Source organism: Pelmatolapia mariae, linkage group LG7 (genome assembly GCF_036321145.2).
Source record: "Pelmatolapia mariae isolate MD_Pm_ZW linkage group LG7, Pm_UMD_F_2, whole genome shotgun sequence".
In the NCBI taxonomy this organism is placed as follows: Eukaryota; Metazoa; Chordata; class Actinopteri; order Cichliformes; family Cichlidae; genus Pelmatolapia; species Pelmatolapia mariae.
Genome location: NC_086233.1, coordinates 62,710,763 through 62,734,872, shown reverse-complemented (window position 1 = coordinate 62,734,872; position 24,110 = coordinate 62,710,763). Strand labels below are relative to the sequence as shown.

At 41.1% G+C, this 24,110-nt stretch overlaps 1 protein-coding gene across 1 annotated transcript in view; it reads left to right on the top strand.

Annotated features, from left to right (window-relative positions):
- The window catches only part of cdh13 (cadherin 13, H-cadherin (heart)), a 352,583-nt gene that overhangs the window by 113,004 nt on the left and 215,469 nt on the right, over positions 1-24,110 (top strand). Inside the window, exon 3 of the mRNA XM_063480168.1 lies at positions 8,510-8,721. Within this exon, the coding sequence (XP_063336238.1) occupies positions 8,510-8,721 (212 nt within the window). The remainder of the gene's footprint in view (positions 1-8,509; positions 8,722-24,110) is intronic.

The window sequence follows — 24,110 nt, the reverse complement described above, 5'->3', positions numbered from 1 at the left end:
ACTGTGATGACTTTGAACTTGATAAAACCAACCAACACCACAGGCTGTCAAACCTTCACACAAACACCTTGAATTTATGTGATTTCCAGATGAAATCGCAAATTTTCTGTTAATTGAAAGAAAATGATTTTGGATCACTGAGCAGCAGCTTGTTTCTTTTCCTAATTAACCCGTGTAAGATGCTTCTGACATTGTCTCAGGTGTAGGAGCGGCTTGATATTAGGAATGTGACAGATGTAGCTCGTTTCCTGAAGATGCTGCTGCTGGGTGGTTCTTGAAGCACTAACATCTGCCTCAGGCCACCTCTTGTCAAGTTCTCCTGAGTTTTTAAATGGACTTTTCTCAAAGATCCTCTCAAGACTGTTATTATTCCTGTTTCTTGTGCATGTTTTCCAAACATTAATATGCTTTGATACAGAACTCTGTAAACAGCCAGAGTGGCCTTCTGTGGGTTATCCTCCTCGTGGAGGATGTCGACAGTCATCGTCTAGACAACTGTCAGGTCAGCAGTCTTTGAGTGTCGCTGCCTGTGATAGAATAGAATAGAATAGAATAGAATGCCTTTATTGTCACTATACAGTTGTACAATGAGATACAGAGCATCTCCTACTCAGTGCAAACATGCGATGATCTTTTGTGCTGTTGCTCTATCTGCCTTAGTGCAGCTGCCGTACCATACCGTGATGCAGTAAGTTTGCAGGCTCTCAATGGATGAGTGGTAGAAGGTCAGCAGCAGGTTGGAGTCCAGCTTCTACTTCTTGAGGACCCTCAGGAAGTGCAGCCGCTGTTGGGCCTTCTTGACGACCGCTGAGATGTTGTCTGTTCAGGAGATGTCAGCAGAGATGAGGACACCAAGGAACCGGAAGGTGTGGACCCTCTCCACACGCTCCCCGTTGGTGTAAAGGGGGGCTAAGTCAGTGCTGTGCCTCCTGAAGTCGACAATGACCTCTTTGGTTTTCTTAGTGTTCAGTGTCAGGTTGTTTTCTGAACACCATGCTGCCAACTTCAGGACTTCCTCTCTGTAGTCTGCCTCGTCTCCCTTTGAGATGAGTCCAACTACAGCAAACTTGATGATGAGATTGTTGTTGTGGGTCGAACTGCAGTCGTGGGTGTAGAGAGAATACAGGAGGGGGCTCAGCACACAGCCCTCTGGGGAGCCGGTGCTCAGTGTGCGAGTGGAGGAGAGATGAGGGCGGAGTCTTACAGTCTGGAGCCGGTTTGTAAGAAAGTCCTTTATCCGTGATGAACACAGTGACACAGTGAGATAAAAAGTATTTATACTGTCTGAATAGTAACTTACTCACCTCACGCATTTCACTTTATATGTAATGAATTTGGAATATATAAAACAAACAAACATTTTCACAATATTCTAATTTTTTGATATACACTAGGATGTTATCAGTGACAGAAACATTTATATTTTGTCAGATTTATGAGTGGCGTGGGGTCAAGCAACCTGGAAAACATGTGCAGATATTTCCCACTCAGACCTGAGTGACTTGTTTGTAAACAGCAGAATTCATTATTTCCTATTTGAAAATAAGATTTTGTAGAAAATAAAATATCCAGTCTTCATAAATGACTTGTGTGGAAAGGAAATGTGTGGTATCCGACCACGATAAACTTATTCACATGGGGTTGCAGCAGTGGGTGGATCCACATACTTCATTTGATGTGGATTTTTACACCGGACGCACCCACTGACCCAGCCCTCCCAGGGATTTGTGTCTCCTCTCAGTGTTGAGGCAGGGATCTTTAGCTTGTTAAGACAATATATTAACCACTACAGTATGTATGGAGGCATTTTTTATTTTACATCAAATTACATTTCTGTCATTGCATGCTGGCCCATGATGGATATCTGTTCGGTCTCTTTGCTCTCTGCTTTTACTTAATTGGGAACAGTTAAAAATACAATTTGCTGTCATTAGCCTTCGATGGGGGATACCTTTTCTCTCCAGAGTTTAGTCTCTCAACTTTACAAGCAAACGTTGTTGTTCCTAATTAGTCTGACTGTTATACTGACGAGTCGCTGCAGCTATTTTGATTACTATTACAGTGTGAATACAGGTGTAATTAATAACTTCCATTATGGCCAGGGCCTCGGTATTGTTCATGCCATTCTGTTTAGTATGGCACACCAAACTATGATTAATTTAATCAATTATACCTTTGTTTAGACTGCTGCGCTATATCAAAGTGGATATTGTGTTTTCTTCCTCTTCTAATACTTCTTCTGCTAATGCATGCTCGCTGCCACTTTAATCCCGAGCTCTCTCCTCCTCTAGATGTCAAGATCAAAGATCTGACTTTGCTCTGATATGTAGTCTCACCTTTTGATTTTTATTGGCTGGTGACTTTTGACTGTGAAGGCCGGTCAAAATAACTTGGATAAAACACGTATACAAGGATAACGTGAAGCCCTGCGCCAATTAGATGAAATAAACAACCAAAACACAACAGGAGCCGGTACTTATTGCAATTTTTGTTCTCTGGCTTTGATCAAGTGCATTCGTGTCTGAAAACACTCATATACAAAAATACATCTTGCTAAGGTATCCAAGGCAACATTACTGTTGCACAGATGTGTCGAGATGATAGAAACATCTACCCAGGTAGTTAGCATGCTTGACTGACCTTTAACAGTCCACATGGGAACTCTTTGATGCTGCTTGAGATAAGAAAGTAGCTGTAGTTTAATTGGCTTTAGTCACCAGCACAGTGGACAGGGCCACACATCAAAGTATGATCAAGGGCCCTGGAACACTAGTATGCACAGACCATGCTTACACTGACAAAGGAGCTTGATACAGTCGTCTGATAGAATACAGTGGTTTGAGTAAAAGGACACACACTCTCTGGTTTGCAAAAAACACACATTTCTCTTACACTTGATTAGAAACTGCATGTGAAATGACTGGATAGTTGGAGTGGCAGTAAAGGTTGAGGTGGGGGGTCTTAATCATTGGCTAAAGCCAAGGTGAAAGCTCCTGCTGTCAGGACCCCCTAGCTAGCTAAATCCCTGCAAACTGTTATCTTGCTAGATGAAAAGCTAACGTCTTGTTACTATTGAATCCTTACACAATGCTCAGTGATAGGAAACTCTGGGGTAAAATGCAATTCAGGGCGTAAATACATTTTCAAAAGCAGTTCCCTCTCTCTAATGCGGGCTGATTATTTGAGAATAGCGTTCTCCAGAGGCCTTTTATGGGGCTGAGCATAGTCGCTCTGGTTAGACACGGCAGCTATCAGCTTAAACACACCCGTGCTGCCACCTTTGAGATTAGCCCTCAGATTCTCATCTCTTCCATCATGCAGACTTGACATTTAGTTACAAGATAGAAAATTGTCTTCACAACACCTCAAAGGAAAACTTTAGTACCTGACAGGGGAGGGGGAAGATCCAATTTATGTGGCTGAGTCAATGAAAATATAATGCGGGATGCCAAAATAATCCAACATGATTTTCTGCCTATCACCGTTGAAAGACATGAAAATGAAGACATCAGTGTGGATGGTCCTTTTAAAATATCCTAAGCTAACTGGCATCATTGAATATGAGGTGTATGCTTAGTTATTGAAAAATATCTAGCTTGATGGAAGAAGTAAATTAGAATGGAAACATGTTAAGTCCTTGCACAATGCAAAAGAAATTAAAAAAGCCAGGTTACGTTCAACAAATAGTTTGATGTAATGCCAACAAGTTCCAACATTAGCCTCCGTACTGCACATCTCATCCTGCTTCCAGTTTGCTATAAAAAGAAAATAGAAAAAAATTAAAACCAAGTTTTTTCCACCTCCCCGTGCAATAATAAACCAGTTTGAATTGAGGTTAATGCATTTCACGTCATGTTGCAAACCAAAAATATTAATACATTGATAGTTTTTTGTTTCTTCTTTACTTAGCTAGATTCTAGAGTTGACTTCCTTGGTAAGTGTATTTTTTTACATCTTAAACTCAGTTCAATTTTATTTATACAAATCACAATAACAGTCGCCTCAAGGTGCTTTATATTGGAAGGTAGACCCTGCAATAATAGAGAAAAACCCAACAATCATATGATCTCCTATGAGCAAGCACTTTGGCGACAGTGGGAAGGAAAAACTCCCTTTTAACAGGAAGAAACCTCCGACAGAATCAGGCTCAGGGAGGGGCGGGGCCATCTGCTGTGATTGGTTGGGGTGAGAGAAGGAAGACAGGATAAAGACATGCTGTGGAAGAGAGACAGAGATTAATAACAAGTATGATTCAGTGCAGAGAGGTCTATTAACACATAATGAGTGAAGAAGAAACACCCAGTGCATCATGGGAATCCCCCAGCAGCCTACACCTATTGCAATAAATGAGAACGTGGACGTTTTGGTGAACACTAATCGGACAGGCAATCAAGCCTAGAGTAACTCTGGTCTGTGATGAGTGAGTTTCTGGAACATGTGTTACTCCAAAGGACAGTTTAGCCTGAAAGGAACTTGAATGTCAAACTTGAGGAAAAAGTCGAACCCCCGTGACACCCTGCTTTTCCTCTCGAATCCTCAGTGAGGGACTTTGGTGACCCTAATCCATGTTGTGCACAGTTATTCAACCCTGAGCCAGAAAGGAAGTGGATGTGTGGGGGTGTGGGTGCTGAGAGGGGTAAGTTGCGTTCTGTCATTGTTGCTTGACTTCAAAGCTGCCAGCTCACCATGCTCTCTTCTGAAATCCCCCCAAAACCTGACAACATTAGAATACCATCAAACACTCTCTGGCTGCCTTTGAAATGCCACTGACACTGTTTGGCGCTGCAATTTGCGAGCTCTAAAGAGCGCGCCCATGTTATTGAAATAAATCTGAGGCTTGTAATGGGAATGGAAATGAACACATCTTTCATGCTTTGGCTCAGAAGTGAGAGTTGAATATTGAGACAGAGCCTTGTTTCCCTCGAGAGTAGGTTGTTGACTTTGTAGCTCTCCGTAGTTGTCCATTGTAGCCTTGCCGTTTCTGGCATTTTCTTTTTCCATTCCATTTTCTCTCCTTCTTCTCTCTACTTTCATCCTTCAGTCTGGTACTCTCTTCTTCTTTCCTTCGTCCAGAGGGCAGAAAACGATTCTTTCCAAATGAAAGACTATAAAATGTCTGCAAGAAAAGGTAAAAGCAACCAGACTAAACAGCCACAAAGGTTAAGTGTACTAATTGAGGGCTTTGATAGACTTCAGTCTATTGATTTTATAGTCACACAGGAACTTGTCTCTGTCCACTTGGTCATGGTGTGATGGAAAATATCCGTATAGTAGAATGTAGGTAGAAGAATACACAGTGTAGTCTTCCAGCAAATTATTTGAATTACATTGAATTTCATGATATGGTGAAAACATGAACAACTAGAGACCATCTGAGGATGACACACACACACCTGCACGCACACACACATGCACACACACGATGAAAATAATACGAGCCTTGCTGTTGTGGCGGGTAATAAAAGTTTGAGCGCTTTCATCAGTGGAACAATACGTGTTAATTACAGCAGTGTGTTGCCATTGTACTTGAATTGAACAGCAGCCTTTCCCCTACTGCGGGCTAATCTGTATGCGTTAGAACGATCACTTAGACTAAATGCAGTGAGCCTCGTGCGTCGCAGTCAACACATCATTTCTAAAATTAAGGGGTAGATGCTGTTTCCAAGAAACTTAAGTGCGTGCCTGCATTTAGTCGAGTGTTTATCATATGACAACAATGCAACGCAACCTTGTATAAAATGAAGAAGTAGAGGGAATATTTTAGTAGTACTGTAAAGTTCTTACACTCTTATTACAGAACCATATCATTTTTGCATACTGTATGGTTATATCAATGCATCAAAAAAAGCCTGAAAACAGATGAGTTCTGTTAAAATAATGAAAAATAATAATTGTTGTTTTCCTTAAATAAAGAGTCCAGTCCTGCATGCTTTAGCAGTATCTGTATCGAGTGGTTGGATCTGTGACCACAGGACTCTTGGACCAGTTCTGTGGGTACCAAACCAAAAAAGCACCAACCAGATTCATTTGTTTTGTCAAAGAAGTCTGTGAGCTGGCCTTTACTGTTGTGGCCTGAGAGACTGCACGCTGATATTTTGTTTTTTCTTTCCTGCTGAAAAATTGTTGTCCATTGCACTTAATGTAACAGCTCAGTGCTGCTGTGCCGTCTAGTTCCACTGCTTCCTGCAAGACTTAAATTTGCTGTGGTGGGTTTGCACTTACAACACGATTCCTCTCCAGCACGGTGCTAGAAAATAAAGCAGTGAATGTGATGTCAGTAAGAATCTGAAATTAGCAGCAGTCATGAATGCTTCTTTTCTGGTGAATCTCTGTCTTTTAAAATAATATATGCTGTATCCAGTAAATTACAGTTTAAATACCCTCACTGCTTATTCAATTAAAAATAAATAAATAAATACTCGACCTAGTTAGAGGTTGTAGGAGACTGTGTTTAATTTAATACATTGTAATGGGTAAAGACTGATGACACATATTTGGAAAGACACAGTTTTGACCCAAATTTACCAATTCATCAACCAACAAAGAACAAAAAGCCACAATTAATGTTAATTAATGCTAATGAATTTTGTGAAGTGAGGTAGTGAATGATACCACTGAAACACTCATCCATCCAGCAGTTAGATGATGGTTTCAATGATAGGCAGAAGCTGTTAAATGGTTTGAATTGTAAATCAATGTGGCTGAAGCCAATCGAACGAACAGTCTGGTGCTGGGTGGATGAAGAGCGAGAACAAAGGCTGGCAGAGGAATTATACCACACTGCACAGTAGCTTTGCTGTCGCTGCAAACCTTTCTGAAACCCTGCACCGAAACACGCACCTCTCTATGGTGCGACAGTCGCAGCCCGTACAGGTATAAATGCTGGCAACACGCATAGGTTATGTCAAAGGGTCTGCATCGATTCCAGCTTGAAAAAGCATTCAATTAAATGCTTCAGGGAGACTGGCCATGTGCTCCCAGTTGAATTGATCAGTTCCACCAACCAGAAACCTTCGAGGCAGCACAGAGGAACAGACGGGGTCAACACGCAGCGCAAAGAAAAGTAACGCTGTAAAACAAATGCAAAAGTTTGCTTCGTTGACACGTGTTGAGACTGGCAGTCTGACATATTTAATCACTGTTGTTGCACATAAACTGATTTAGACAGCATTTAACATACAGACAGAGAAAGTTGAATATTAGGTTTAACTTTACAGAGAAAGCTTGCAGCCTCTGCACTAAAGCTGAGCTTTATCTTCAAAGTTGCTTTGAGAAACACGATAAATACGGTCTCATCTGAGGCCGTTTCTTCCTCAGAGCGATGGCCTCTGAGTCCCCATTGTGAAGGGAACACACAGCAGTGAGGCTTTTGGGTGTTTTGTGAAAGATTTCCTTCATGAATAACTACAGAGTTCTTTATATGAGTTAAGATCAGCAGTGGATTGAATCACATAGGACGATGCCTGTCAGCATCCCAGAGAAGTCTTTTTAAGTCTTTTTCATGTACATTTATCTTTGTTTTAATTATGAATTAACTGGCTTTTGCAGACAACGTGTGAGTCCAGAACCACGTGGCTTGATTAATAATGCTAACCGTACGGAATATTCGGAATCGCATGATTCCAGTTCAACTCCAGTCCTGATATCAAACAGAATTTATTTAAAAAGAGATGATGAGACTTGTATAAGCTACCATGTTTGCATCCATCGTAAATTAACCTCTGTTCAGTCATGTGCCAAATGCTTTCCTAACAAACAACAGCATCCACACATGCAGACTTCCTGCCCCTCTTCCCTCACTTATCCTCCCTAACAGTCGGATTCATTACAGGAGGCTGAGGTAAAGAGAAGGTGAAGGATGAGGGAGGTGAGGATTGTCAGGGGTGATGGTGGGGGAGTACATGGGGATCATGTTGCAACACCTAGGGGAGTGTGTGAGAGAGATAAAGCGAGGATGAACATGATCAGAGGGGATAAAGCTTGGTCGAGTCCTTGGCAGTATCTCCCTCAGTCAGAGAAGGCAAGCCCACATGTGCACGCCTTACATGCACGTAACGCAGAGGTGACACTTCTCTTCTCCGTCTCGTGTCTTTTGTTTCTCAGCCCTGCAACTACGTGCCACCGTATTCTCTTTAATAAAACAAAGCGTACCACGAAAGCAAGTCAGAAACATTAATAAGTCGACAACGCGTAGCATGCGGTGGGTCATAAATATTGCAGCTGGCTCGTATGAAACGAGATCAGTGAGTTTATTGTAGCCTAGCTGACAGCGCCTTTCAGAACATCCCACTCTTTCTTCAGGGTAACTGTTTATCTTCAGGGCATATGTTTATATCTGAGAAATGCAATTGTTTTTTGTGCATTGTTTGACAGCTCCTCGAGCTCTGTACAATGAGGGAATACCTCAGTGACTTGCAGTTTCGTGGGGATTTTTCTTCTTATTTATGATGTTTGTAATTTGTTTGGATTGATGCAAAAATACATACGGGTCTCTGTGTGTTCCTTCCAGTTGAGTTTGATGACTGTGCGGGGAATGAGGACGTGACGTTTGGCGTGTCGGATCCCGGCTTCCACGTGGACGGGGATCTGAATCTGGTTCCTCTGCGAGATCTTCCGCACAGTGAGCCGGTCCTCTTCATCCACGGCCTCAGCGCACATGCAGACGACCTAGCACAGGTGGACGTCATAGGAGCACGTGGTCGGTCAGCAGAGACACTCGGGGTGCGTAGAACTAGTGTGTTTGTATTTTCCATATCAGCTATCATATCTGAAAAGGTTATTTTTGATTAAACTTGGAAAATGTTACTGAAAAGTAGCGAAAGCAGGCACTGTGATCAAATATCAAAGCTCCTGGGAAAATAAGGAGATTAACAAGGTGTTTCTTAAGAACATGTCTATTCTCTTTCTTGTCAACCATTAAAGGTGACTGATTCACTTTCATGTATTTATAGTAGCCAGGAGCTGGTTGGCTTATTTTTCACATAGACACTGGGAACAGAAATAAACAATTATCTTTCAGCACCAGTAAAGCTCGTAATTATCACATCATAAATATATCTGGTTCTTTAGCAGTTGAGTTGTTAAGTACACAACTGCAATATCTCAACAACTGATATGTTTAAGTGGGTGTTGATGATGTGACATTTCTATGAAAAGCTTCCTATGGTCTGACTGATTTCACGACGCACTCAGACGCGTCAAACCAGCGTTTGAAAAACTGTCATGCAGTAAAATTCATCCGTTTCTTATTAATGTCAATATTTCTTTCCCTCGGTCCAGATAATCCAGCCCTGGGTAACATAAAACCTCTGCTAGTATTGTTGTCAGTGCCGTGTACCTTGTCATGAGCCTTTATGCTTTGTCCCAGGTGCTAAATACTGAAATGACTGACATGTTAGCAGCCTCCAAATGCCATGTAAATACAAATATGAAGGTAAATAGTTTGCGATGTGACATACTTTTTAAGTGCTTTTCCAACAAAGCAGTTACTGGATGTCGACTCATTCTGACTATATTTTGTGTGGAAACTCGATTATTAGCAGGAACTGCATTGTGGTGTTGGATGAGCTTATGTAATATAATCATGTCGGTCTCTATGGAATAAACAAATGGTTGACCGGTGACCCTTTGGAGTTACTAGTGGGTGGATTTTGTTAACCTTGGGCAAATCTATGCAAGCTCTTTTGCCTTTTGCAAGGTTTTTGCTGTGAGTTAAGGTAAGTAGCTTCTGGCTCTTGCAATAAATTATGCTCGTGCAATACGTTTATTAATGAGACAGTTAATGACCGTAACAGAATCAACCTGGGAAAGCAGCAGACGTTCTTTGTGTTACAATGCCAAACCTCAGTTTGTCACTATGAACACATTTTAGGAAAAACAAAAAAAATTCTGTGAAGATGACAAAACAAGACAATTACTGAGACGGTCTTGTTTTTATTTTGAAATACTTTGTGCTAAGGTCGAGCTCAGCTCGAGCTGCTGATGTTCCACTTTGAGGTGTCACACTGTTATTCTAAACGGAGAGACATGACCGGGATCTAAACCCAGGCATTCAGACATTAGTGACCTTAATTGCAAATGTAAAAACATTAAAAACTAAATTCATCCTTCATTCATCATGAATTTGAATCACTTGTAAATGTGAGGCCTCCTCATGCAACTTTAATTATCAACAATTAGCATAATTGCAACCACACCAAAGACATCACACAAAACACCCACATCCTTATTCTGTTTAAAGCGAATGCATGCTGCTTTTAGTAAGTACAAAGTGGAGGCTATCCCAGCTGTCTTAGGGTGAGAGGCAGGGTACACCCTGGACAGGTCGCCAGTCGGTTGCAGGGCTGTCACATAGACACAGACAACCATTCACACCTGTGGGAAATTTAGAGTTTCCAATTAACCTAACCCCACTAACTGCATGTCTTTGGACTGTGGGAGGCAAGAACCCACACAAACACAGGGAGAACATGCAAACTCCACACAGAAAGACCCCGGCCTGAGGGTGGAATTGAACACTGGACCTTCCTGCCGTGAGGCAAGCTAACCACTGTGCTGCCCTGTGCAACCAGAATATAACAAATATGTAACATAAATCAGCTCTGAAAAGGACAGGCTAGAAATGATATTTTTTTGTTTTTACACATGCTCCACACGCGTTGTGAGTCAGTTTGTTTAAGCTTTCATGAATATGCATGCGTGCATACATCTCTGTTCATGTTCTTCAATCATTATTTGTGCACAAGGTCACATCAAAATAGAGTGGAATGAAAACACTCTGCAAGGCAAAGCAAACAGCTGCGGTTTTGCACCAACTTTCAGTGCAAAGAATTCCACTGGCCAGTTTCTGTTATATTGGAATTTGGCCTGTAAGCCTGCACCCCTACGCCGAGCTTTGTTTCTCTGCAAATGTGTCCCTTTGTTTGTGTAATCTAGAGAAATTTGTTTTTGCTGAGAGCAAATTGACTGCGTTACAAAACTCTCTGCACCTGAATACACACTATTGTCCCTCATTCATATGTCTGCATAGACCCCAATTCTCCCCCCACCTTTGTCCAAATATCCAAAGTTGATTAGGGAAACTTTCCACAGACTGCAGGTATAGTTGGTGTTTCGCAGCCTTTCCAGAGATCATCTGTCTTTCTCCTGCAGTGCTCAGAGTCCTGCTGTTACCATTTCTCCAGCACTAGGCTTAATGAATATCCCCATCCCGTTTGGAATGATGTGGCTCTCATTTGTTTGTGTCTGCTGCCGTCGTTTATTTGGTTAGGTAGTCCACGGGTGTTACTTTGGCAAGTCATTGTGGGAGTAAGTTAATTAGTCCTTGGCAAGTTATTTGTGGAAAGTGAAGTTCCTGGTGACTAATACAGTATGACTGTGTGGTTCTGTGTGAGTGAATGTGCTCTTCAGTTTGTGGATCTCTTTTAAATTATTGTTTCAGGTTTTTTCTATTTAATCAGAAACACAATAGTTGCGTTCTTCGTCCAAATACATCAAACAATGTGGATTTAGAGAAAAAACTATAACTATTATTCATTACTCTATTATCCATGATTGTGATAACATCCTTGATGTGGCATCTCGATATGCTGCAGCCACATGCCAGTTTACACTTTATTGGTCGTGGTGTAGTTTATCTGCGACTGTCCATGATGGCACAGGTCATAAGGAACTTCTGCATGCTTGTAGAGTTGCGAGATGGATTGCAGGTCGGCTAAAATCTTGATCTTTTCGCTGCTTCTAAGGTGCGTTGTATAGACACTTCAGTTTGGCTGGAATGGGATCAAATAACAATTTGCAAAGTCCTCAGGCTTTATTCATCTCACACGCCAACACCATCGCAGCTGTTTGGCTGAATAAGACTTAGCACAGTTTCTTGCACAGTACTGATGATCATGCATGTTTGCAAGCTGGTCAAGCAGACTGGCGTTACTTTGAGCTTGTCAGTGTCTTTTTTCATCAGGATTCAGCATTCAGAACTGTACAGAAATACACTTTATTAATAGCGACTGAGCTGCAGATTTGCATATGTGGTCACAGGGAGATGTTGATGTTAGACCATATACACTGATGAAGGTTTAAAAGAGCTTAACCTGCCTTTCTGATACAAGGACAACTTAATCAGAAGCAGCAATCTTTGTACCCGAGACCCAAGGTAAGTGAGCACATCACCCACTTCAAGAGCCTCTCTAGCAAGAGTAATGACATGGGCTGATCTATAAGCCAAGATATTCTGAGGCTGTGTCTACTTGATTGATAAGGCTCTATAAGTGAAGCTATTCTGCATGGGCGGTTTAGAGTTTGCTACTCAGAAGGGGACTGCAGTGATGCAATGACTGAGCTAATCATCTAGTTGACTGTAATATTAAAGACATTAGGAGACAAGACAGCCTCGACTGACAGTCTGGATCTCACATGTGGACATGGCATTTTGCATGTTGTCGTGGCTTTGCAGAATGTTCTTCAGTGGGGACCCATCGGCTTTCCACATAGATTCCCAGTGTACCCTGTCAAAGATGGCTGTAAAATCACTGCAAGGAAGCTCCAGCTGGTACAAATTTTACCAGAGCCAACATATCCCTCACTCTGAGATTCAAGCCTTCAGGAGTTGTCAGTATATGTCCGTGAAAGGCTGAAAACTGTTCCACAGGAGAGGCATTCCAATGAAACTCGCAGGAACAGCATTTCACCATTTGCATCTACACCGTACACTCATCACAGGGATGTCATGGTAATTTGGGGCTTTCCATTATTTCTTTGAACTGTACTGTTTGCAGGGTGGATTGATTGTACAGCGTACATGTTTAGTGACTTTAAAAATACAAGAACTGGATGCACAAGTTTAAAATTCATTTGGATTTCCTCTAATCCACATAGAGTCAAAAGTGTCCTTACACTCCCACTAATGCTTGATTAAATGTCCCATAGCAAACTGAACCTCGACCAGACGCTTTGGTAGCCATCAACAAGCTCCTGGCTGAATATTTGTTTCCTCTTCTTGGCAGAATTAGTAGAGTTCATTTAAATTTCTTTCCTGGCATATACCCTGCTTTAAGCATAGTTCTCAGATTTTCAGAGCAAATCTAAAATGATTTCAAACTTGTGCACACAATTCTTATATTTCAAAGTAATTAAAGATGCATGATGTACAATCTTTCCTCCATGAAAAAGGAAACAAACAACAAAAACATTATAAGGCAAAATGTATGATATTCATGCCCATGATGTGTGGCCTTCCATCACCACTGTAGGCAGGTGTAGGTGGCAAAATGTGTTTTTAGACAACAATAGTACCAGATACTGCTAACACACTAGTTTTGCAACTGTTCAAGCTAGATTTCTAAAAATGTACATGTTTGATCAGAATGAAGATCAAATCTGAACAGCAGATATGTTTGTTTAGGACTCGACTGTGACAAAATCTGCATCCTGATATGGTAAACTGTGACAGATGTCACACCTGTTAGTGCTGTCATCGTGAGCCATTTAGCATGCTAGCATTAGCGTTTGTCTCACAGGACCTCTTTAGCTAAATACAAACTCTGAGAGTAAAGAAAGTTTAATTTTTAGAGTCTGGGGTCACGGTGGTCTCAAAGTAAAAAAGATCTTTGTCAAGATTGCAAAAGTGTAATTTCACCAAACAACACATTTCATCAAAGAGGAATTGAAACAAATGATATAGTGCATTATAACAGTTTTATGCTTTCACTTTTTCCCATGTTTGCTGTAAAATTCTATTAAATTGTAATAAGGAAGCTTGGCATCTTCAGTTAAGTCCTTTATCCTTTCCTGGAAATAGATACTTTAATGTCTGTGTTTATGTTAAGTAAAGTAAAGTAAACTATTAATTGCAGTACCGGCATAGTTGCAAAGTTCATGTATTAAGCAGTGGGTAGAGAGGAACAAAGATTAAAAAACGTGGCCAGGCAGAGGAAGGCGTCTCTGGTGAGATAGAGTGGTTAAAAGCTCTCATTATTTCAGTATCAATTAATCTGCTGAAGCTCCTCAAGCTCTGGGACTGGTATCATCAGAAAATCTATTGTTCCTTTCTCTGTCCATATCCTGTAGTCCCCCCACACTCCCCACCCGGTGCTTCCACCCTGTCTCAAGTGGCCCATCAAACACATGTTCTGAGCGGCAGCAGCTTCTAAAGAATCTGTAACTAAGTCGTGGCATATTTAAAAGCTTGTTTCAATGAGCCGGGGGTTTGAATTGTGAAACGACTGTTGACGACATTGTGCACTTGGATGCCGAGCCGTTCTTAAATCGTCCTCGTGGTAGTCGAGCTGCCTTGATGCCTCTTTCCCGGTGTTGTGTCAAAAACTGATTTCCAATGTTTCCGTGTATTTTTTATGTGTAATATCTTTATGTATGTTGGTAAATAGACTTCGATGAACAGCGTTTACAAAGGGGTTAAATATAGAATTAAAAAATTATCAGTTTTTTCAAGTATCTTTACAACTCTGTGTTATTGTACTTACATTATAACCAATCCGGTCCTTTATCCTCGCTTAAAATATTTTTACTGAACTATTTTAATATTTGCTCCCATTTCTGCTGTCCTCTTGGCCAACTTACTCATACAAAAGACATTTTTAATGTTAATGAGATTTTTTTAACTGCATAAATAAAGGTTATATAAAAGTCACTGCCAAAAACTGATTGCCCCTTCTACCTTGTTACATGAATGTTGTTTGTGGCTCAGTATGATTTTATGTCATCCATGAAGGATGCATTTGACATATGTTTCACATATTATAGCCCAACAAGTTACTTATAGCAGTTTTAATACGAGCAATCAGTTTTTGGCAAATACCGGAAATCAGTTTTTGGCAAATACCGGAAATCAGTTTTTGGCAGGCGATCGCTTTTTGGCACAACACCTGGTTTTCAATTACTGCACCAAAGAAGGTGTCTTTTTGTCCATTTCCATTCTGAAATCTCTTTGTTATGCTCACGTTGAAGTTGGATTCTGTATTTGCCCAAACCTCCCTTTGTTTCCTGTCTAAAGCAGAGCGGAAACATTCCTAGGTGAATTTATTGGCATAACAAATGCCGTAGTGGCAGAAAATATTGGCTGGTGATAATTGATAAGTGCTAGGAGCGAAGGTGTAGAGAATCGGTTTTTAATTCCTCAGTGCGGCCGCTGGCTCGGTGTAGCGCAGACCCAGAGGGGAAGAAATAACTGATGAATGATTCCTATTACGAGCGAAACTTCTGAATTCAATGACTAATTTATTCCGCTCTTTTTTGCAGCCGATCAATATGTGAATTAATGGAAGAATGCATTTCAATTTAACAAATGCACGCTCCAAGATATGGACTATTTTTATGTGTATTATTCCTGGGTGTTTTCGTAATGCTGAGCAGAACAACAGTTATGCAGAGCAACAGTTATGTGGACCATTTTCTTGCCTTCAGGGGGCATAAACAGGCACCATTCAAATGTAACAACTGATAACAGGCAAAATAATCCGAGTCCAAAAGCCTATTTATTTTGCCTTTGTTATGTTTCATCCATTTTTCGTGCACCGAATGAAATGTAATACTGCATCCTGTGCAAAATCCTCATCAGGCAATGGCAAATAGATTTTCTCTAAGCAAGCTTCCAGTGTTCAGTTAGGCTTTCTGGGAACGACTGTGATGTGACATCCTGCAACCGCAGCACAACGGCTCACATTATACAACACAAATAATCTTCCTCTCTCTGTTTCCGTCCCACTCACGCTCTCTCTCCAGCTCGTTCAGTAGCTGTCATTTGTTAATTCTGTTTACTGCCTTTGTCTGTTTTCTGTCTCTTTTTGCATTAGTTCCTCTTCACCCTCCATCTCCGCTGAAGTGCTTTAATACGTCTGCTAACTTACAGATTTTTTGTTTTGTTAGCTTCCATACGTAGGAGTAAATGCTGAAGAGGAAAACCTAACGTAGCATTCATTTACAAAAGCAGGAAGACGGTCTCTCGTGTTCACATTTTTGATAAGACCTGCTGCCTAATGGTGTTTTGATTATCATAATTAAGCAAGCTAACTATGAAGCACACAATTTTTCAACTGGTGATCATTTTTCAGATAAACAAACCGTTGAATCATTTTCAAGGCCACCCGTGAGGTTTATCTTCCAATTTAGTCCAGCTCCTCTTCCATCACGATGGTAGTAATTCACTATTCATTAAAGGAAAGCAAGAAAGACTCGAAATGAAAGAAAATATCACAGATATGTTGCATTGCTTTTGTCTCGAGCTATCAAAGGGTTTGAAAACACCTGAGAATGTTTTGTTTGAATTAATTTGTAATGTCTCTCACAGGAGTAAGACTAATTAGGTGTATATTAAAAAAAATCTTGTGCCTGGAGCTGCCTTAGGATGGCCCAGTCTCCAATTAGAGATACAGCAGTTATAAAGGTCAGGGATATAAGTAGGTGATTGTACAAAATTTGGAATAAATTCTAAAGTTAGGTGACAGCTGAAGTAGAGTAGCTAAAATTGTATTAAGAAAATGATCCATAGGTCTCTTAGAAAAACTTAAAAGGTATTTTTCTCTCATGATTGGCTGCGATGAGAGAAACGTCTGCCTTTGATAAAGTCCAGGAAAACATGGATCGTCACACTGACGACTTCTTCAGCTCAGAAACGATTAACAAAGACATTGTTTTAGCAAAAAGTTTAAAGAAAGGACACTAGTATAATTTATTATTAGTTTTTTCTTGCTGTATAAAGAAAAATAGAGAAAATTAGACATTTTTCTACATTGTGACGAGTTTATAAAGTCCAAGCATGCTGATTAGTAATTTGATCTCACAGACTCGGGCTATCAAGGGAAGCTAAAGTGAGCTAGTCAAAGTGAATCTATGAACACTCAGCAGCAGGAAACGACACCAGGTGCTAATCCTGTCATGTAAGAACAGGAAGATTAGGGCTACAATTTGCACAGACTCATTCAAAATTCAGAACAGAAGACTGGAAAATGTTTCCTGACCAGATGAGTCTTGGCTTCTGTTCCAACATTGGAGGATTCATCTTGCCTGGTGTCAACACTTCAGGCTGGGGTGGTGCTAAGGCTGCGGGGAATATCACCAGAAGCAAACACACTAAAATACGGTAAATATGGTAATATCTGAGGTAGTAATACTTTTCTAGTTGCCATGGAAATGGACAACATCCTGAAGAATGTGCGTTGGATCTCTGATGGATCCATTTTCCCATCAATTAAATATACATCTGATATCCTAATATTTAATCTGCTGAATATCTCTATTATAATATAATATTACGTTTATCTTTGAGATATTGAATGTTGATGCACCAAAACTAGACATCCCACAGATATCAGATATTACAAACATCATCACATGAACATCACGTTGTAAAAACTGATTAGACATCTGTTTTCTTTTTTTTTCATGTTATATTCTGCAGTGTCCAGAAAATCCTCCCCAGTTTTGATTTGCATACATCTCTTACCTGATCTCACCACTTTGTGCTGCAAACTTACAGATTAACATTTTGGTTTCTGCACATTGAAACTATTTTATATGTAGCACTGATTGAAGGGCGAGGGCCAAAGTCAAATATGCAGAACTGAGTTACTAAACATTCAACATATGATTTTTTATTTTTTAACCACAAAAAATCTCAAAACCTTGAAAACCCATAAAAAGCTGTTGGTTATAAAATAATGTATACAAGATATCAGATAACAAAACTAATTGGTTCTTAAAAATAAAGCAAGAGTTCATTACCTGAACTTAATCATGGTTTCTTTGCACGCTTTGAGCTGCTTAGTACGAAGCATCATTGAAATACCACTGCTTATCTCGGTATGGTTGTTAACCGTCCATTGATGACCACACTGTACCTGTTATGTGACTGCTGCTTTCTGCATGAAAGCTCAGATCTTCTCAAACTGGTTTATTGAACATTACAATCAGTTCACTGCATTCAAATGGCATTCACAGTTACCAGTTATCTCAGTCCAATAGAGCAGCTTTGTGATGTGGTGGAGTGGGAGATTCATTCATCATAGATGTGCTGTCGATGAATCAGCAACGACTGGGACCTGCAACAATATGAGCCCTTGTCTGGCCTTTCAGCATGGAGCAAAATCTCTCACGAATGTTTCCAGCAACTTGTTGAAGCTGAAGGCAGTATGGTGTCCAATCCAGTACTAGTAATGTGTGCCTAATAAAGTGGTGTATATGTTTAAAATACAACTTTCTAATTGTCTGATTTGCACAGCTCACCGATGAAGTGCTGCACATCAAATGACATAGTTGTACAGACTCACTGCAGGCATTAACCTCGAGATTCTTTAGCATAATGCTGCATTATTGATTTGGGGCTTTGCTTTGTTTATCCTTCAGGCTGTTGGGGTCCAGAATGAAGTGGTTCATGTGATGCTCCTAGCCCCTGGGCCGTATTTTGCCCCTGTGTGCATTAGTGTAGTTAGCCTAAGCAAAGCAATACAGGTTCAGGTTAACATTACTTTGTTTGCACTCTAATGTAGCTGTGGTTTGCAGTAGATGAGTCATCATTTAAATAAAAGTCACACACGCACAGACGAGGTAGGCATAGAACAAAATAATGAAGGAAAAATTCATAAAAACCTTAAAAGCTATGTTTGGTAAATCAGAGTAATAACTGCTTTTTGTACTAAATATCGGCTTTGTTGCTTTTTGTTGTCCTTAAGCAACAATGTTGCCAAACTGCAGCAGTGTTGATGTGTCCAGATTAAAAAACAAAAAAGAAGATCTGTAGCTATGTACACCTTCATCCAGGATACAGGGTGAGAATAGGGATTCTTCGAAAGATGTATCTAAATATATACAGAGTCGTAGCGCCGGCAGCATCGTTGACCCTTCTAGATTTAAAATAAAAATAACTGTCTCCACGTCGGAACACTTTTCTTCTAGCAGCGGTGGAAGCAGAAGGATTCTTCACACATGTAAACTGCCAAAGTTAAGCTGTGGCAGGGACTTTGATGCTTTTACTGAGGGAAATATTGCATTGGGTCTCATATTTGGATCACAAATGCCCGAATCTTGAATAGGTTTCACACGTCTGCCTTTAGCTTTAATTTCTCTGTAAAAGAAGCCAAGTTTGGAATGTATTTATTTGATGAAGTTGCATTTAATAGTGCACACTCCATACTAGTTTCTGGAGATGAGCTTGTACACAAACATCATCTCTTTGGCGCACCATTAATTAATTCTGCTAATTAAATACTGAAATAGGCATTAGTCGTTAGTGTCTTGCTGTATTTTGATTAAGCAAGAGGAAAAGTGTTTATGGTTTATTAGTTATACACTGTTAAAGTGTGACACATTGTGTTTTAAGGGACGCGTAATTGGGCCAGCATGCCAATTTATTATTTTCTGCATATGCACGCGTACCGCCGACACCAACATAAGTTAGCTGATCTGCGTATTAGGCGAATGGACTAATTGTCTGGCTTTCCTGCATACAGTATGCAAGAGTTTACTCCACACTGAAAAGTGTAGCTCTGCTTGCCTGTCACCAGTGGCTGATGGTGGCCTTGATATTATCCATTTCTCACCAGGTCTCCAACACATTGTCAGCAATGAGTAATGACACGTCTCAATATAGCACTGAGAGTGAAAATGGCAGAATGGACAAGGACATGACTTTCCTGCCACAGTAACTCTGGGCTCGGATGACAATGACAAAGGTTCTGTCTTTCTCTCCCTCACACACACACAGACACACACACATTTACTACAGTGCAGCATATGCAAAACGTGTACACGTGAACACAAACTCACACTTTGTTGCCGAGGACTAATCAAGCATATTTTTTCTTGTCGTGACTCTTTCAGATCAGCACGCTGAAATGCCCTAATGATCATGTGAAAGGCAGATAGGGATGCAAATGTGTTAAGGCTGGATCAGCGCTGATGGTGCAGCAGTAATTTACGAACACATCACCACGCTCTAAGAACACAATTTATCACACATGTATCAGGAAAGCAAAAGGAGAAAGTGAGAAGAAAAGCTATAGTGAAGTGAGAGAAAAGAATGAGTGAGATGGGCATCGTGGCAGGTCTAAAGGTGAGAGCGAAGAGAGTAGAGCTGCGAGTTTTCTTTCCCAGAATACCCCGTGGTGAGCCATTCCCAACTCGGTGAATGCGCCGTTCACCGTGCTCGCATTTCACCGTCCCGTTCCACCTGCAGAGCATTGATACATTTTAAAGCACCATCGCTCCTTCTTCATAGCCCCTGTATCTCAGCTCAGCGAAGGCGTGGATTTGACAGCATGATTTATTTTAGCCTTTACTCTTCTAACCTGCCACTAAAAATACCTCATGGTGTCTCTTTGCCTCGCAGCTCCTCTTACCCATCTTTACAAATATCACACAGCTGTGCATGATGGGATTGATGCGCTCATCCCTAGGCTTCAAACTCCGGCCAGATTTCTACAGGCGGTGCTTAAAAGTCCATAAACTTGCTTGTGCACCGCTCACATAAATATACACACACACCACTGACTGACTGTAATCCTTCATACTTTTGTGCAGTGTTCTATTTAACAGTTTTAGGTCAGGTTTTTGATTTCTCTCTTTGACATTTCAAAGGTCATCCCCCAGTGGATTTGATAAGAGTGGCCATTTCAGAGACCACTCGCTGTGTCTTTGGTTTGTTCTGGTTGGGTTGTGTTTGTGATTACTGTTTCACTGTGTGCTTTCTGAACTTTGTAGCTGGGGTGGTGGAGCGGCGTTGTTGTTAGTGATGTGAGTGTTTGGCAGATGAAGCCAAATCATTGTCTACGAGTGGCTCAGTTTTACCTCTTCTGTTTCCATCATGCTGACAGAGGTGAAAGCAACAGCATCGTCACTGTCAGCTGAGAAGCAGTGTAAACGTGCAGAGACCTCACCTCAGCGATCAGGCACAGGATTATGACTGCGACAGGTGATGTGAATAACACTGATTTATTTTCTCTTCATCGTGGGACCTGTTATGGGTGGGATACATTAGGGGGCAAGTGAAGAGAAAAGAAGCTACACAACTTCAGATCTAGTGGAGTTTATCTGGTTTGTGGTGATCCGAAGAAGGAACAATGGCAAACAGTGGCAGAGTCGTAGGTAGTCAAGGCAGACTGATGCACGAATCGAAGGCTGTCCTGTGTGGGCTGATCTGACAGATGAGCTACTGTAGTTCAAATCTTCCCCCCAAAAATGTGAAAAGTTCTGATAGAGAGGTCACAGAATACACGGTCCATCACTGTTTGTCGCCTAAAGGGGCTGCATAGCCAAAGGCCAGTCAGGGTGCCCATGTTGACTCCTGTCCAATGCCGGAAGCATGGACCAATGGAAGAAGGCGGCCCAGACTGCTGAATCGCATTTTCTTTGACATCATGTGGATGGCCAGGTGCATGTGCATCGCTTCTAGGGAACACGACAAAAGATGCAAGCCAGCGAAGGCAGTGTGATGCTTTGGGCAATATTCCGCTCTGAAGCCTCCAGTGCTGCTATCCACGTAGATGTCACTTTGACATGTACCGCCTGCTTAAGCATTGTTGCAGACCATCTACAACCTTTCATGGTATTCACTATTGGCTGTGGTTCCTTTCAACAGGATAATGTACCGTGCCACAAAGCAAAAACAGGAATGGTTTAAGAGCACAACAAGAAGTTTGAGGTGTTGATTTGGCTTTAAAGGATCCATTGCTAACATCAGTAGCGGTTTTTGATACGGGCGACACGGGCAGTTGCACGGGGCGGCATCGTGGAGGGGGCGGCATCATGGTCATCTTTTTTTCTTTCTTTTTTTTGCTCACACCCATGCTGCATTGCATAGGCACCGATCTGTTTTCTATCGCCGATTTGTGGGGGCGCGCTCCATTTGCGAGGTGCGCCTGCCGCTTGCCACCAGTAGCGGTTTTTGATATGGGTGACGTGGGCGGTTGCCCAGAGCGGCATCGTGGTGGGGCGGCGTCACGGGCATCGGCAAAAAAAAGAAAAGTTGCTTGTACTCATGCTGCCCCGACATCATGCCAGTGCATTTTGGGGATGTCATAGGCACCGATCGGTTTTCTGCCGCCCATTTGCTGGGAGTAAGGGCGCCCTCCGTTTGTGAGGTGCGCCTCCTGCTGCTGTGCTGAAGTCAAAGTAAACTTTATTGTCATCTCCCCTATATACAGTAGAGTATCGAGATGACGAGGCTCCAGTTGCAGCAGTGCAAGTAAACAAACAATATATATAAGAAGATTAAGAAAATAAATATACACTTTAGGACCAGGGGTAAAGGGATCAATAACAATTTAAAATTTATAATTTACAATTTGATGATTTAAAGTCTCACACATAACCCGTCGAAAGAGGAAGGGGGGCGGCTGCTTTCAAATAGAGCACATTTCATTCATAACATTGTAAATCCAAGCCCATTATGTATTCATGATTTGAATCCTGGGTTGTGCGAAATCCCAGAAATAAACCCCAGACAAAGTGAATCTGTGAACTAAGGTGGAGGTCTGTTTGGTTATGTTGTGGTGATCCTCGGGTTGGGGGGATGGGTGTTCATACTGGAGTGCAAATTAAAACCAATGGAAGATGGACAAGAAAAGTTCGAAGCCATCAGGTGCTCAGTTTAGAAAAAAGAGAAAAGAAGAGGAGGAGAAACGAGCAAAAGATGCAGGCAAGCAGATGTGTGATTGGATAATGGCAGGTCATCCTGAAACAATCAGAATCAGAATACTTTATTAATCCCTAAGGAAATTATGTGGGTTACAGTTGCTCCAAGAAGAAATGGTAAAAATAGTAACAGTAACAGACTAAACTCCAAACAATACATTATGTTACAGATTTTACACATTTAAGAAATAGCACTAATATATACAGATCACTCAATTATAAATATCAAGGATTAACAGAGGTGATTATAAATAAATATCAAGAAAATTGACAAGAATATTACAGAGTAGAAAAGAGTGTGTGTAAAAAGGGTGTAACTATTACAGTGTTCACAGTGTGTTAGATGGAGGAGTTGTACAGAGAGATGGCCACAGACAGGAATGATTTCCTGTGTCGTTCAGTGGTGCATTATGGGTAATCTCAGTCTCTCACTGAACGTGCTCCTGTGACTAGCCAGCATGTCATGGAGTGGGTGGGAGGTATTATCCATGATTGTCCTTATCTTGGACAACATCCACCTCTCAGACACCACCCTAACGGAGTCCAGCTCCATCCTCACAACATTACTGGCCTTGTGGATCAGTTTATGGAGTCTGTTGGCATCTGTGACCCTCAACCTGCTGCCCCAGGGTGCAACAGCATAGAGGATAGCACTGACCACAACAGGGATACAACAAGATAACATTAATTAGTAGTGATAGTGAAAACGTCTGTTTACGTTTGTTAGCCACTTGGCTATGAGAGTAAACAGTAGACTCTGATGTAGCTTACTGAATCTTTTGGACTGTGTTCAGCACAATATTAATTAGTCATTGTCAGTTGTCGATTTGTCCTATTGTCATTGTATGATGAATTATGATGCTTGTTTGTTAGTTAGGGGGTGTTCGCCCAGGGTGCCAAACAGCCTAGGACCGCCACTAGCTAACATCATGGTGCCACAGCACGACATCAGGGGTCAAACAGAGTGAAAGCCTCGATGGGTCAGGGCTGTTCTGGCAGCAAATGGGTGACAAGCAATATGTTTTTTTGGCAGGTGGTCATAATGTCATGCCTGATTTGCGTATATGCTGCCATATCTTTGTGAACTCATTATAGTTGTGCACGCTAGGTTAAAAAAGAACAAAAGCAAATAAACAAATAGGATATTTATATTATAAATGAACTCACAAAAAATACAAGTTGGTTTTTGTACTTTTATATTGAAAAAGTGTTACCATTTTAACACTTGCTCAGTCGAGGTTTTTATGTATGTGCGCTTTCCTTTGACTGTTATCGTTCTGTCATTTTTATAGACAAAGTTCAATGTCGAAGTCAAAATGAAACCCTGAGGTGGGGGTGTTGGTTGTTGTGGATGTTGGCATTGGAATAGTAAGTTTTGTTCAAAGCGATACTGAATAGTAGGAACCTTATTACCATCTGGATAAAAGACTAAAATTCAGTGTTGTACTTTTTCATTTAGCCGCTGTTTA